General features: G+C 41.4%; 1 protein-coding gene across 7 annotated transcripts in view; it reads right to left on the reverse strand.

The window, feature by feature from the left end:
- Positions 1-14,333, reverse strand: part of SLC38A9 (solute carrier family 38 member 9) — an 85,955-nt gene that overhangs the window by 30,660 nt on the left and 40,962 nt on the right. For all 7 annotated transcript variants that reach the window (XR_009761478.1, XM_061618160.1, XM_061618170.1 and 4 more), the window contains 2 exons: positions 12,072-12,179; positions 375-481 (listed from right to left, as the gene is read on the reverse strand). Coding sequence is in view for 6 of the 7 variants with exons in the window: in XM_061618160.1 (XP_061474144.1) it covers positions 375-481; positions 12,072-12,179 (215 nt within the window). In the remaining variant the exon portion in view is untranslated. The remainder of the gene's footprint in view (positions 1-374; positions 482-12,071; positions 12,180-14,333) is intronic.

Below are 14,333 nucleotides of genomic sequence, written 5' to 3' on the forward strand. Positions count from 1 at the left end.
GTGCTCCATTAACATTTCAAATTCTTTTGTGGCATTCAATCCACTGAAATACTACATATTATTACTCCTCTCTTACTCCATGGCTCTTACTTGGGTAATCAGATGCAACACTCCAATGTTTTCTGATCCCAGCGGTAGCCATTTGTACTATGCACAAGTTGCTCCTCCTGATAGCTCCCCACCAATTCACACAGTCAACAGGATATGTGTGAGCGATGCAGCCTGCAGAACTAGGGGGCATGGCAAAAGTCTTGGGAAAAGGAGCAAGAACATGAATTCTTTTATAACTGTGTATATCACAGCTAGCATCAACAAGCAGCTCAGACAAAGTGGGTTCATTATCTGCAGATACAAACATCTTACGCTATACTTACATTGCTTTCCTGGTTCTTGTTGTTCTTAAGCAGCGTAATTACACAATTATGAATAAAGAAGGCCAGTGTCAGCACCCCTGTAAGCTGAGGAAACTGAATCCTGAACTCTGGAGAAACAAAAATAAATCATAATTAACAAAATGGCTGCTGCCGCCACTATAATAGACACCACTGGTTTCCCACTCTACTGATTCCTATGCCTGGTTCTGTGGCCAATTTTATGGCTCCAGCTGCTCCGTATTGGAGCAGCTTCAATCGCTTGGCTGACTCAATAGGGAAAAAAAAGAGGAGGAAGAGAAAAGGTCGTTGCTAAAAACATACCATGCAGGCAGTTTTACACATTAGAGTCATCAAACAAGAAATAACTTATGGACTACATACTTAAAAAAAAAAAGCAACACAACATTCATTTTATTTACAGAATGTCTAATTCACAATCTTCCCCCAATATGGAGGTCCAAGGTAGCTAATTTAAAAAAGCCATACATTCAGTAGCATGATCTCTCCACTCTCTTTATAGTTTCTGTTCTATTTACCATTCTGAATAGTCTGTTCAACCTGTGTGATGGAACAAATAAGTTCAGGATGGGATATGATCAGTTTTGGCAAATCGGAGAGAACCCAGAGAAATGCCTCCTAACAAGCATTTGTGCCCAATATTGGATTAGCCTGCTTCTTTTGATGTCAGCTCTAGGTCACTGTCCCAGAGTTCCTGCTGTTTCCCTGTCCTTCCTCAAATGTGACAAAGCTCAGTCCTGGCACTTATTACTGTAATGAGATGGCTCTTCTTAGACACTACAATACACATCTGTCTCCAGGACACGGTATTTGTAATTTCCCTTGGAGGTTTTCCCTTTCTCTTGATTACCAACAAACAGATGCATGGAAAAACTGTGCATCATTTAGCCCACCTTAAATTTTAGTACTGTGTCCCAAGTAAGAATTATCCAGATGGATGCATAACTACTCATTATAGTCTATGTTACATTTTTCCCCCTTGCAAAATGGCACCAACTCAGGCATGGGAACTTTTAAAGTTCAGAAACTGTGAGGTAATGACAAAACACTAACCCTGAACATATTTACTTGGGAGTAAATCTCACCAATGTTAATAAAACCTTTTTTTAACTAATATGCTCAGAATTGGAGTGAAGGGTCTCTCTGGAGGATGGAGCAGAACAAAATAATTATGCAGCTACTGCACAGTTCATATTATAGCACTTCTATCATAAGGAAATTGCATTTCTCAAGGAAACTTCAGCTTGTATGTTGGTAAAATGTGATTCCGTTCCCCCACCCCACTCCAAAGATCATTCTACTATGGTTAGGAATGTTATGTGGAATTTGACTGCATGAGTGTCGGGCAGGTTTGGCTAGTGATAGATAATGCAATTTTGGGGTGGGGGTGGGGACTGATCCATGGATGAAAGATGCATCAGGTTCACTAAACTTAAACATCATTTAAACAGCCACAGAATAATTAACTTTAAAAGAAGCTCAACATGTGCATATATTTTTTAAAAAATGATTTTAAAAGTTGTAGAAATCTGTTTCATGTTGTAACCATCAATCGTTTCATTTCCTCCCTCTTTTTGCTGTTTCTTTCTGTTTCCATTTCCCTAACAGCCAAAAACACCAACTTATTTCTCCTTCCCACTACCCAATACATATTATGTGCATTTTAAAACGAAAAGGTTTTTTGTACCAGAAATATAATTTGAGGCTAAATGTTTCTGTGCTGCACCAGTCAGGCACTGGAGTGCTCATCTGGCTCCTTCAACAAATGCCACAACCATTTTGCAGACTTCCTATATTTAAAATGTGTTGCTACATCTGGCAAAATGTTTTGGCAGATATTCTGACTAAACAAATCCAAGTTTTGAGAATGGGTGAATATGGAGGATGATATTGCAGGTCAGTTGTATAATTTTTTTCAAACAGCTAATAGACAAGGGGGCTGTCCACACAGGGGACTCTATGGACTGATTTGCTGGAATAAATAAGAGACATTACTCTTCTATTCATGAAACAAAGTAAGATTGTTTTCCATCTACACAGATATTGTGAAAAGTATGTACCATTTGTTATAGGGTTTTTAAAATAAATAAATGGTATAAAAGAATATATAAAACCATTTTTAAAAATACACGGATATGCACTGCTACACACCAACAACACTTTTGCATGCTTCTGTTTAGAAATACTAGGAAATTTAGGCAGAGGTATGCACTCTCTACCACCAAGACTTTTATTCCACCTATTTTGCAAGGATACCAGGCTAGAAGAAACACAGTGCCAAGGGGAAAGGGAAAGAGGTTTTATTAATATTCACTAATAGGGAAAAAACCTTGCCGTTTAAGAAAGTATGTATAGCCAACAGATAGTTCTATCAAACTTTTAAAAGCAGGGAAACTGGGCAGCTATAGTGAATGCACCAGGGGAGCAGGAGACCTGACCTCCTCTCTGAGATATTGGACTGCCCTACAAATTTGTCAAAATGCAAACACAATTTGGGTTGGTCTTTCACAGTCCAATCCACTTCCTGTATAGCTTGGAAGAATTTGATAACGTGCCTCTGAGCATATGGTGAGTGGTGGCAACACTTGCAATCAACCCAAAGAACATAAACAAGACATGTGGTGTGCTCATCTTGTTTTAGCAGGGAGGAAGCAACTATATTAAAACAGTTGATATTGTTCAAATAGTCACTTTAAATATGCTGGATTTACTTTGCAATTTTAGTGAAGTTTCCTATAGGAAATCATTTTCTTTTGCTTCTGTTTCTGTGACTATGTGAACTACAGCAACACTTTACAACAATAAAAAAAAGCTCCAAAAGCGATTGTGGAATAATGGCATTGATTGTTCTCCAGAATAGTTTCCAATGGACATGAGGAGTGTCTCAGTTTACTCAAAACAGAACAGTGGGAGGTGAAATATTTTCTAGCAACATTCTAGGTGTGCTCTATGTTTTTAATTGACCTTGCCCACTTTGCCTTAAATAAAGTGGTTTAAACATAGCGGGCTGAAAACATGCATCCTCTTTTTTGGAACAGCTAGAGTCATTGCTGAAGTAGCAACATATTGTAATCAGTCTGATTTTACATCAAACTGCAGTTTCAGATTTAACTGTTAATGCGCCCAAAATAGAAATAGAGCATAATCTCCAGTTTGAAACACAAAAGGCTGTCTTCACCATCATATGACATTGACCAATCAAAAGCCTTTTAAATTAATAAAAATAAATTTGACACAGATTTCTAGGATGAATAATGAGAGAAATATAATTTTCTAGGTTAGATTCTCTGTAGAAACAGAAGTAACACAGAAAAGAAGCAAAGTAAGAACAACACCAACAAACATACAAAAATGTAATTCTCTATGTTTGAAGATAGCAGGTGTTGCCACCACTCACCATATGCTCAGAGACACATGAAGCTCTCTGAGCAGTTTACAGTAACAAAAAACATTAAAACAAATACAATTTAAAACAGATCTTATAAAAACAATTTAAAACACAACGTTGGGGTCAAAATATGCTCCTTCTACTTTATGGCTTAAAAATAAAAAATAAAAATTTCCATCTTCTAAATGAAGAAGTGGGTCAAGAAAGGAGTTAAGAATTGCAGGTATGGCCAGAGCTAAGAAGCCTAGCAGTAAATACCTTAGCAACCAATGTACTGTACTGTAGTTTAACATCTCATTTTATGCAGAGGATCTTTTCTTTTAAAGATCCAAGTTATTTTTAAATGTGGAGTCTGATACCGGATAATACGTAGCACAACACAGGCAAGTTACACATACACCCCTTTTGGATTTTTTTTCTGTCAAGAGTTTTCATAATTTGTTGAAATTAATTAAAAATCCGCCATGTTCACAGAGTACCTGCAATCCTATTACTGACCTTGCCCCATACTTTGATTTTCATCTTCTACAGTTTAAAAGTTTAAAAAATGCCTGGCTGATTTTTTCATAAATTTAAGAAATTTAGCATTGAACTCATTGATAATGTCAGGCATGCTCAAGTAAGAACCAATTATCAGTGTTCTAAAAGCCAGACTCCCAGCTGCTGGGCTTGCCTAATCGGGGCCACACCCACACCAGACTTTGATTTCACATGAGACAGTCATGACTTCCCCCAAAGAATCCTGGGAAGTGTAGTCTGTGAAGGGTGCTAAGAGGAGACTCCTATTCTCCTGACAGAGCTCCAGTGGCCAGAGTGGTTTAACAATCAGCTACTCTGATTGAAGCTCTGTGAGGAAAACGGCATCTCCTAGCAACTCTCGGCACCCTTCACAAACTACACTTCCCAAGATTCTTTGGGAGAAGCCATGACTGTCTAAAGTGAAATAAAGGTCTGGTATGGAATGTGGCCAGGGACAGCTTTGGTTTAAATTTGGGTGGGAGGCTACATGTGCCTGCTGTAGGACAAAAAGGTGGGGGAAACCCTGAAAAAGAATGATAATGTTCACAATGTTTTCCTTTAGGAAAGGAAAGGGGCTTCCCCTCTGCCCAGTGCCCACACACCCAATCTCTTCCCTTTTCCCTTCCCTTCCTGCCCTCTACCTCCCGCTTGCCCCCCCAGGTCAGTTTCACCTATCCTAAGCATGAGTGCACAGGAGTAAATCCCATTGAACTCCAAAAGCATGCAAATGATCAAACCTGCCCTCCCCTCCTCCTCCCTCCTATCCCCTCCCTCTTGCCCCTTCCCTCTCCCTTCCTTCACCCCCCTTCCCCTTCCAATCCCCTTGTTCCCCCTCCCCCCTCCTTCTCGTGGTGAGTTTTACCTATCCTAGGACTACGAACTGGGAGACCAGGGTTCAAACCCCCACAGCCATGAAGCTCACTGGATGACCTTGGGCCAGTCACTGCCTCTCAGCCTCAGAGGAAGGCAATGGTAAACCACCTCTGAATACCGCTTAACATGAAAAGCCTATTTATAGGGTCACCATAAATCGGAATCGACTTGAAGGCAGTCCATTTCATTTTCAAGCATGATTGCACGGGGAATAAATCCCACTGAACTCAGTAAGTATGTAAATGATCAAACCTGCCCTCCCCTCCTCCTCCCTCCCATCACCTCCCTTTTGCCTCTTCCCTCCCCTTCCTTCACCCCTCCCCCTCCCCTTCCAGTCCTCTCCTTCCCCCTCCCACTCCTTCTGCTCCCCGCTCCCCCTTCTTTCTTCCCTCTCCCCTCCCCCTCCTCCCCGCATGGTCAGTTTACCTATCCTAGCCATGACTGCACAGAGGTAAATCCCATTGAACTCAATAAGCATTCAAATGATCAGACCTGCCTTTCCCCTCTCCCTTCCTCTTCTCTTCTTCTTCTTCCTCTTCCTTCTTCCTCCTTCCCTGCCCACTCCAGGCTTCCCTCCCTGTGGTCAGTTTTACCTATCCTAAGCATGATTGCAGGGGAGTAAATCCCACTGAACTCAGTAAGCATGTAAATGATCAATCCATTCTCAGCAAACTTACACAGCATCCTATTTCTTACCTCCCGGACTAAAAAGTAGGGAAATTCACTAATAGGCAAAAAAACCTTGCGGTTTAAAAATGTACCTACAGCCAACAGATAGTTCTATCAAACTTTAAAAAGCAGGGAAATTGGGCAGCTATAGTGAATGTACCAGGGGAGCAGGAGTCCTGACCTCCTCTCTGAGATATTGGAGCTATAATAAAATAAATAAATAAATAATTTCTCTCTCTCTCTTTACACTTTGAATTCTCTATTCTGACTGTTTTGTGTATCACCATGAAAATTTAGGGGGTTGTTAATCAAGCGTTTCTGAGTTCAGGACTATATCCCGTCCAGAGCCAAAAGAATGAGGCTGGAGTGTGTGTGCAAGTAAATCTCGTTTTATTAGAGTAATGGATACATCAAAGGCATTGCGCTTCATAGGAAACCCTATGCTAACTCACTAGAGTCCCTAACTATACTCTAGACATGCTCTGCAGCGTGTGAAGGAAGTTGACTCAACGACCCCCCACTGGGAGCGGCAGGCTTATATAGGAAATGTTTTCGAACGTAATCTCTGACTCCTTCGTAATTCCTGTCTTTGCCCTGTCCGTTTCTTGCGGCAACGGGAACGAGGAGACAGGGGACGCACATCCAACGGCTCATCTGAAGACACCTGCTCCCGAGCAACGGGCTCGAGGTCAGGGGGCGGTGCCACACTGGAATCCTCCTGGGAACTGCTTGGCAATGGAGGAGCTGGCACTGTCTCTGAAGCTTCCCCCCACAAGTCCTCTGCATCAACTGGGGGCGGTGCGCTTGGCTCCTCGGAAAGGGCGTTACTCGTGGGAACTGGCTGGAGAGCAGGCTGCCCCCCTCCCGCACGATCCTGCTCAGACACAACAATCCCCAACTCTGCTTCTTCTGGCTGCAGAGGCGCCTGAAACTCATGCCTCCCCCCTTCCTGTCCCTTCTGAGTTGGCTGCAGCGCAACAGACTATAGGTTTTGTAAGGTTTTGTTTTGAAATGAGCTTATGGGAAGGATCAGAGTGGCATGGGGGGTATTTTCAATTTAACATTGCAGAATGTGAAAAATCCATGCTGACTATAGTATACAGTATACAGGCACTCTCATGGCTGTATAATTATCTTTAAGCCCCCAAAACATCTGCTTTTTTATTGTTGTCTGCAAAGACTGTGCAGATTATTTCAAGTGTGCTCTTTTTGTTTCATTAAAATAGGTAAAAACATAGTCTAATTGCTGCATATTCAGAGTTGCCTACTGAACAATGAGCCAACTGCCCACCCACAATCTAACAGAATGCCAGGGCTGAATGTCTAGTGTTTGTGGGACTGGTCTGATTAAAGTTAAGTCTGGTTTCACCCAAATGCAGTTGCTGGCTTGCCATCTGTTCAAATTCACAAACAATTCATCAAAGCTGCATAATTCTTCCCCTGCCCCCCCCCTCGCACTGCTCTGTTTGGATAACCATGTATACTATAAACATTCACAGATTAAGTGTGCCAGTAAACAGTAAAAGCTGAGTACTGTAGTGTTTGCTGATGAAGGCCATCTGGAGGCCTGACATGGAACAGCTCTGTGTTGCATGTTACAGCAAGCGAAGGGAAAAGCTGAACTCGATGCCACTGCAACCACAGGTAAAATGCACCGTGTCATGTATGAATACACATACTACATGAATCAGTCCTACTTGCATGGAGAGTTAGTATGCCAGTGAACTGTGGCCCACACAAGCAATTGGGCCATGACTGTTAAAGTATCTGCTTTGACCCCAAGACATCCTTTTTATTTGCATCTTTTCAAGAGGGGTAAGAGAAGTGTGCAACACTCAAGCAACACAAATGGCTTTTCCTATCCCTGCTGTCAAACCAAAGTTCAATTGCTCTCCATCATTTGGATGGGAAACAATGTTTACCACAAAATCAGCCACTGACTGGGAAATCTTTTTAGTACTGTTACTTACGCTATTATAGTGGTTAGGAGAGGAGGGGAAAACATTCTCTGAACCATAAATTCTGAATCTCGGCATGGACTCCTAATAAATTCCTCACAGTTGCATATGTTTCACATTATAGCAAACAGCAACTCTTTTTTTACTTTTAGTAAAAAAAATGACCTTAGTTCATGAATTTTATCAATTGCCTATTTAAAAAAAATCTAAAAATTAATATAGATCTGCATTGGGTTCTGCCATCTCCATTGCAGTAAGTCAAAGCCCTCGCACTCACCATTACATGAGGGGCTTTTGTAATACACTTTTGTAATACTCTATTTCTCTAAATGATGTTGTCTGTTACTATAGGGGAGCTCAACAAGTCAGTATCTCAAATTTCTCCAGAAATATAAGGCTCCAAAATTATTTCTGATAGGTTAATTCATGCTGCAGTCCATCTTCTAACATCCTGAGCTTCGCAAAGAGTAGAAGATGTTTTAAACAAACTGTAAGTTCCACTTTCCATTTCAATAGGTGAGTCTGAGAGATAACGGGTTAGGGAGTTCATAGTTGAGGCAAGATTTTAACTGGTGGGAGGGTTATCTACATAACCACTAAATTACATCAGCTCTTACAGACAGTGATTGTGATCAACAACCACAGAAGCCAGCACTCTTGCATTTAACCATTGCCTCCATATCAGGTGAAACCACAAAAAGGGAAAGGCTGCATTGGTATTATGACAAGTTTCTCTTGCTATGTGCATAGGGTTGCCTCTGAACTTTTTGCCCAAACAGAACCTCTTAGCCTTCCTTCCTATATTGAGAGAATGAAAAAGGCAGAAAATAGGAATACTAAATGTTGCTTAGAGAAGGAATTTGTCAAATAGGATTTTCATTGTGTTACATTTATGCAGAATATAACCAAGGAAGGGAGCTTTCTCTCTTTTCTTCAACAGCTGCAACTTCATGGCCTTCAGGGAACTGGCTAGGCTGCTTCTGTCCTGGCTGTCTCTCCAAGAAAACTGAGAGTGGGCGGACTCCAGAAAAATAACCTGTGGGACACATTCATACACTGATTTCTATCCTCTTTAGAATACTGAAATAAGAATGCATGTGTGTATGAGAGAATTCTTTCCCTCACATATTCAGCTTCATCACAGAGCAGGGGTGAGAGTGGAGGAACTCCCTCCTTTCACCCCCTTCCTGCCATTCAGAGTGCCACAGTTATAGGGCAAGGCAGCTCTGCTACTTCCTTATCAATGATAGCTGAGAGACCCAGCATGGTTTATTTACTGGATCGGACAGGATATTGGATTAGGACCAAGGAAACTGTGCTTCAAATCCTGTCAGCCATGGAGCTTGCTGGGTGAGCATGGGACAGTCATCACCTCTCAGGCTAACATACCTTGCAGGTTTGTTGCGAGGATTAAAAAAAAGGGCAGAGAGAGGGAACCATATATTCTGCTCTGAGCTCCTTGGTGGAAAAACCAGGCCAAAATTTAAATAAATAAATAAAAAGAAATAGCAAAGGGGAAAAACTGTTCCAATCCATCAGCTACTCTTGAGACTAGATTTCATGTGGCTTTTGGGTGAAGCTCACTCTGAAGCGGGAGAGAGTAAGAGAGAGAGTTCTCCCTGACTATAGCCAGCCCCATCAGACTACCTCCATGTTACCTGACAGTTTGTTTTCCCGAGTGGCATCTTTTAAAACTTTTCTTATAATAGAGAGCCAGTATGGTTTAGTGCAGCGTTTCCCAACTAGTGGGCCACCAGATATTGTTGGACCACAATTCCCATCTTTCCTGACCATTGGCAATGCTCGCTAAGGCTGATGGGAGTTGTAGTCCAACAACATCTGGAGGCACACTGGTTGGGAAAGGCTGCTCTAACCACTACACCACACTTAGCTAGGGACTAATTGTTTTTAGTTGGCTATTCTTGGATGCCTGCTTTTTTGTTTTTGGTGCACAAAAATAGGCTTCAGCTACTAATGAAAAGGAAAGGCTTGGGAAAGGCTGGTTTAGTGGTTAGTTAGAGTGTTGACTTGGGAGACCAGGATTCAAATCCCTGCTTAGTCTTGAAGTTCAGCTGGTGACCTTGGATCAGTCACTGCCTCTCAGCCTAACCTCCCTCACTCAGTTTGTTGGGAAGATAAAATCAGGAGAAGGAGCACCATGTTTGTACACCGCCTTGAGCTCCTTAAAGTTTATAATAATTCTTGGCTGCCCTGGGCTCCTTTTGGGAGGAATGGCAGGATATAAATGTAATAAAATAAATAAATAAATGTTGGCCTGTGTAGTGAGAAACCAATAGACTAGAGGGATTATGTGATGTTTTATTTTGGGGCTTTATGTATGTATTTGATGCAACCCGCCTTGGGGGCCTTTTGACAAAAGGACAGGACATAAGTTTTATAGATAAATAAATAAATAAACTCATGCCAAAGGCTTTTGTGGGAAGGCAATGCTGGAATAGATTCAATTCTATTCAGTAGAACATGGACAGGAACTTCTCATTATAGAATATTTTCCACATGTATTCTTCTGTGGAGGAAAAAGTTACATTGGAAACAGTCCCCAGCAGTTCTCTTGGAGTGGTGGCAACTGATCCGTCATGACTTAGACAACTGCAAGACTGTTTTGGCTTGCAAAGCATGTATATTACCAGGAAGAAATTATCTGAAATTCACTTGGGTGGGGGGAGGAAAGGTGTTTTTAATTCCCTCAGCTTCGTATTAAAGGCAAAAAATAATTAGAAGTTAGCAACTGACATGATGGTTCCCCAAGCAAAAAGAGTAATCTAATTCGAATCAGATGAGTTCTTCAGAGCTCTTTTTTGGCAGGGCAATGACATGCCTAGTAAAGGTAGAAGGAGCCGTCTCTGATGCCTCATAACAAGACTTTCAGAGGAAGAAAAACAAAGAGGCTAATGGCCCCAAGAGCACTTGAGCAGTGTCAGTGCAAGCTCCAGGTGCTAGCAAGTTGGAAAAGTCAAGTCAATCTACCCACAGCCTTTGGCCAGAAAACCCAGCATTCATGCAGCACTGAAGTCACTCAGAATTGTCAGACCTGGGAATGTATCATGTGGAATAATTTCCCCACAACTGAGCTGATTCAGCTTTCGGGGGAACACACATACCCTAGAATGTGCAGGAGACATACAAAGTATCACCATGTCTTGGTTAGAGTTCTTTCCTTTTCTCTTGCCACTGATCGTCCAGCCATCACTATGGACAAGGAATTTAACTGGGCTTGTTTGCCCCACACAATGTGTCAATCAGGAAAGGAATTCTGTACCAGTATGAATGCCTTGGTTGTACCCTCTCCTCTTCCATCATTGAGAAGCTGAAGGAGTGGGAGAGGAGTACAGGAATGAGGGCAAAGCAGGATTTGAAGGGTGGGTGGAAAACCCCAAGGGGATTCTAGTGGCCTGTAGCTTAGAGGGCTAGTGTAGCAAGGTGCTTAAGAACATAAACATATGCACTTGGCGGGGGGGGAGGGGGGGAACAGTCCAGCCATGAACTTGCTGGGGAGCCTTAGGTAAACCACAATTTTTAAAATCTTCAAACCATTTCTTATCTTCAGATTCCCCCATGTATAATCAAGGATATTCATACAGATCCATCTTACAGGATCATTGTAAGAAATATGGAGACAACATATGTGCTAGGTACTGACATAATGCTTTTTCTTAAGTATTATTGTTATATTTATCCTGGGGATAAGTCATCCTGGAACGTAAGCACTCCGCCTGGGTCCAATCAAGTATATCAGGGATGGGGAACCTCTGACCCTCCATATGTTGTTGTGACTCCAACTCCCATCAGCCCCAGCCAGTATGGTCAGTGGTCAGGGATGATGAGAGTTGTAGTCCAACAACATCTGGAGAACCTCTTACTATAATTAAAAGCTTCTTTCAAAACAATTCATAAAGGCTACTGCACAACCTGCTTGAGCATCTTGTTTCACTGTTCTACTGCTCTTACAAATTACAAACGTCCAGGGCATAAACCATCATTTATACCCTATATTGCATCTAAATCTACCTTTTTTGCAACTTATACCAGTGATGACATAGTAGCCAGTACCGTAGTGGCATTCTAATCATAGCTTTAAAAAGAAAAGAAAAATCCCTGAATCGGAAACCTGAGTTTCTGCAAATAGGAAGAGTAATGATATACAAGGACAGAAAGATGCTTCTGGAGCTACTAACTAAATGCCCCATCAAATTATTAAATAAGGAAAATTTCAAAGTAAATACTAATGTCTTAATTTTTTTTTAAGTTTACCTGGTACAAAATATGTGCTTGTATTAGACCAGTCAAATTCTAAATGGAATCCCAAGCGTGCAGCTTTCACAGTAACAAGGATAACTAGATAGATGACTGAAACAGTACCTGCAATAAGGGAAAGGAAAAAAAATGATGAGACACTCAGACACATTTAGACTAAGAAGTGCCAGAAGTGTCATTGTTGGATTCTTATGTGTTTAGTTTTTCATGTGTAAATTAGTTTTGGGAATAATGCTACTGTGATGAATGTTACATTTTATTCAGCCAGGTACAAACTAGAGGAGAACACAAGTGTGTGTATGTCAAATTATTATGTTAATGCAATTTTACTTGAAAGTTGCTGGTTTTTATGGCCTAAATCATCTGCCAGGCTTATGCACACAATTAAGAAAAACATGTTCTGTAACAGTCTGCTGGTGAACTGTTTTAATCTTTGTGTAGTTTTTATGGTATTATAACTGTTGTAAACTGCTTTGATATTTTTATGACGTGGTCTGCAGAATTTTCATAAATATATAAAATAAACAAATCTTCCAAGAAATTTGTAAAGTGGGGTGGGAGGGGAGAGAAGAAGTAATAGAAATCCTAAATCAAAAATATAAACCCTGAAGTTCTGGGAACTGAATCTCCTGAAGCAAAGGTTAAAGAAAAAGAACATGCCGGCTTCAAACACAGACTTATTCATGAAAAAGGTGCTGGACTGGCAGTACTGGAAACCAAGCATCCCTCTTTACACATAGAACCAGCAAAGGGACAGACAACTTGCATGGAATATGGATGGCTGTATCAGAAGTGAATTAGAAGTGCACCAAATTTGTATGTTTAGCAGCATCTCCTGGAAACAATTTGCTTATCCATTTTCATGAACCTGATCAGATGCTAAAGTACAGGAAGCAGATCGCATCATGCTTACTTTATACTATTATTCTGAAGGCTTCTCTTTATATTTTTGTCTTGGATATACGAAGGCAGTATTTGAAAAACTGGAGCTGGTACTTGAAAAATAATAACTCCTATCACTTCACGTCTCTGTGTGTGTGTGTGTGTGTGTGTGTGTGTGTGCGTGCGTGCGTGCGCATCCTTGTTTTCAATCCTTTAATGTTTTTGTTATTGTCTCCGCAAAAGTGTTAGAAACTTGTTTTATAAAAAGACCTATAAATATCAGAATTCTAGCAAGGACAACCCAGAAACAGTGAGTGGATACTCTGAAACCTCCAGTTTACAGCTAACACTGCAATTGACATCTGGTTCCTCCCTCACCCCACCCCACCCCACCCTAACTACACAAGAAGCCATAATTAATCACCCAAGGTCTTTTCAAACTTAAAAAGCTGCCCTGGGGGGAAGCAGCAACTGGCTCAATGTAGCAGCACCAGTGGAGTGGGGTGTGGATATGTTCAACCCTTCCATCCCCACTCCTGTGTAATTTTCCTGATGGAATCACCTCACCAACCAAAAACTCCTAATAGCATTAGTGTGTGTGTGAGAGAAACAAGTATTGCATGTCTTTTCATCCACAATGAAAATCCTAGCACTTCAGAAACAGAAGTATTTTCCACTGGAAAGGGGTGCAGGAACTGGAAAATTTGAAGACACCCCATTTCCCATTGCTGTTGCCCCACGTCATTCAAAGCCTCATGGCAAGCTTTTAAGCCAGGGATGGGCAAGCTGCAGTCCTCAACCTAATTTCAGAAGCCATACATAAGCAATCCGTTTGACTCCTGCCAAGAGTGATGTGCCCCTTTTCCAGCAGTCTACTGGGTAAGCACATGGCAGGGAGAAGGGAGCGGCCTCATCTAGTTTGGGCACTGACCCTGCCCATGGCTGGCTTCAGTCCCGCCCACAGTCAGCATGTGGTCCCTGACAGATTATCCCTGAGGGCATCGCAGAAAAAAAGGCTGCCCATTCCTGTTTAAAGCTTCATATATAAAGACATCTGCAACATCTTGTGTAATGTGTAGTCTGATCCCCAGTTTAGTGAAAATTAAGCAAGTATGGTGAAATATTATGTTATTAACTGTGGAACAGCCTCCCCGAAGAAGTACGCCTGGCGCCGACGCTTCTATCTTTTCGGCGCCAGGTTAAGACCTGGCTATGCTCCCAGGCATTTTAATGCGTTTAATGTTACAATTTTAAATCTTTTTGTTTGCTGTTTATTTATTGTGATATCTTGTATTTCTGTATTTTAATCTTTTGTACACCGCCCAGAGAGCTACTCGCTATGGGCGGTTTAAAAATGAAACAAATAAAATAAATAAA

This window comes from Rhineura floridana, chromosome 1 (assembly GCF_030035675.1).
Source record: "Rhineura floridana isolate rRhiFlo1 chromosome 1, rRhiFlo1.hap2, whole genome shotgun sequence".
NCBI lineage: Eukaryota > Metazoa > Chordata > Lepidosauria > Squamata > Rhineuridae > Rhineura > Rhineura floridana.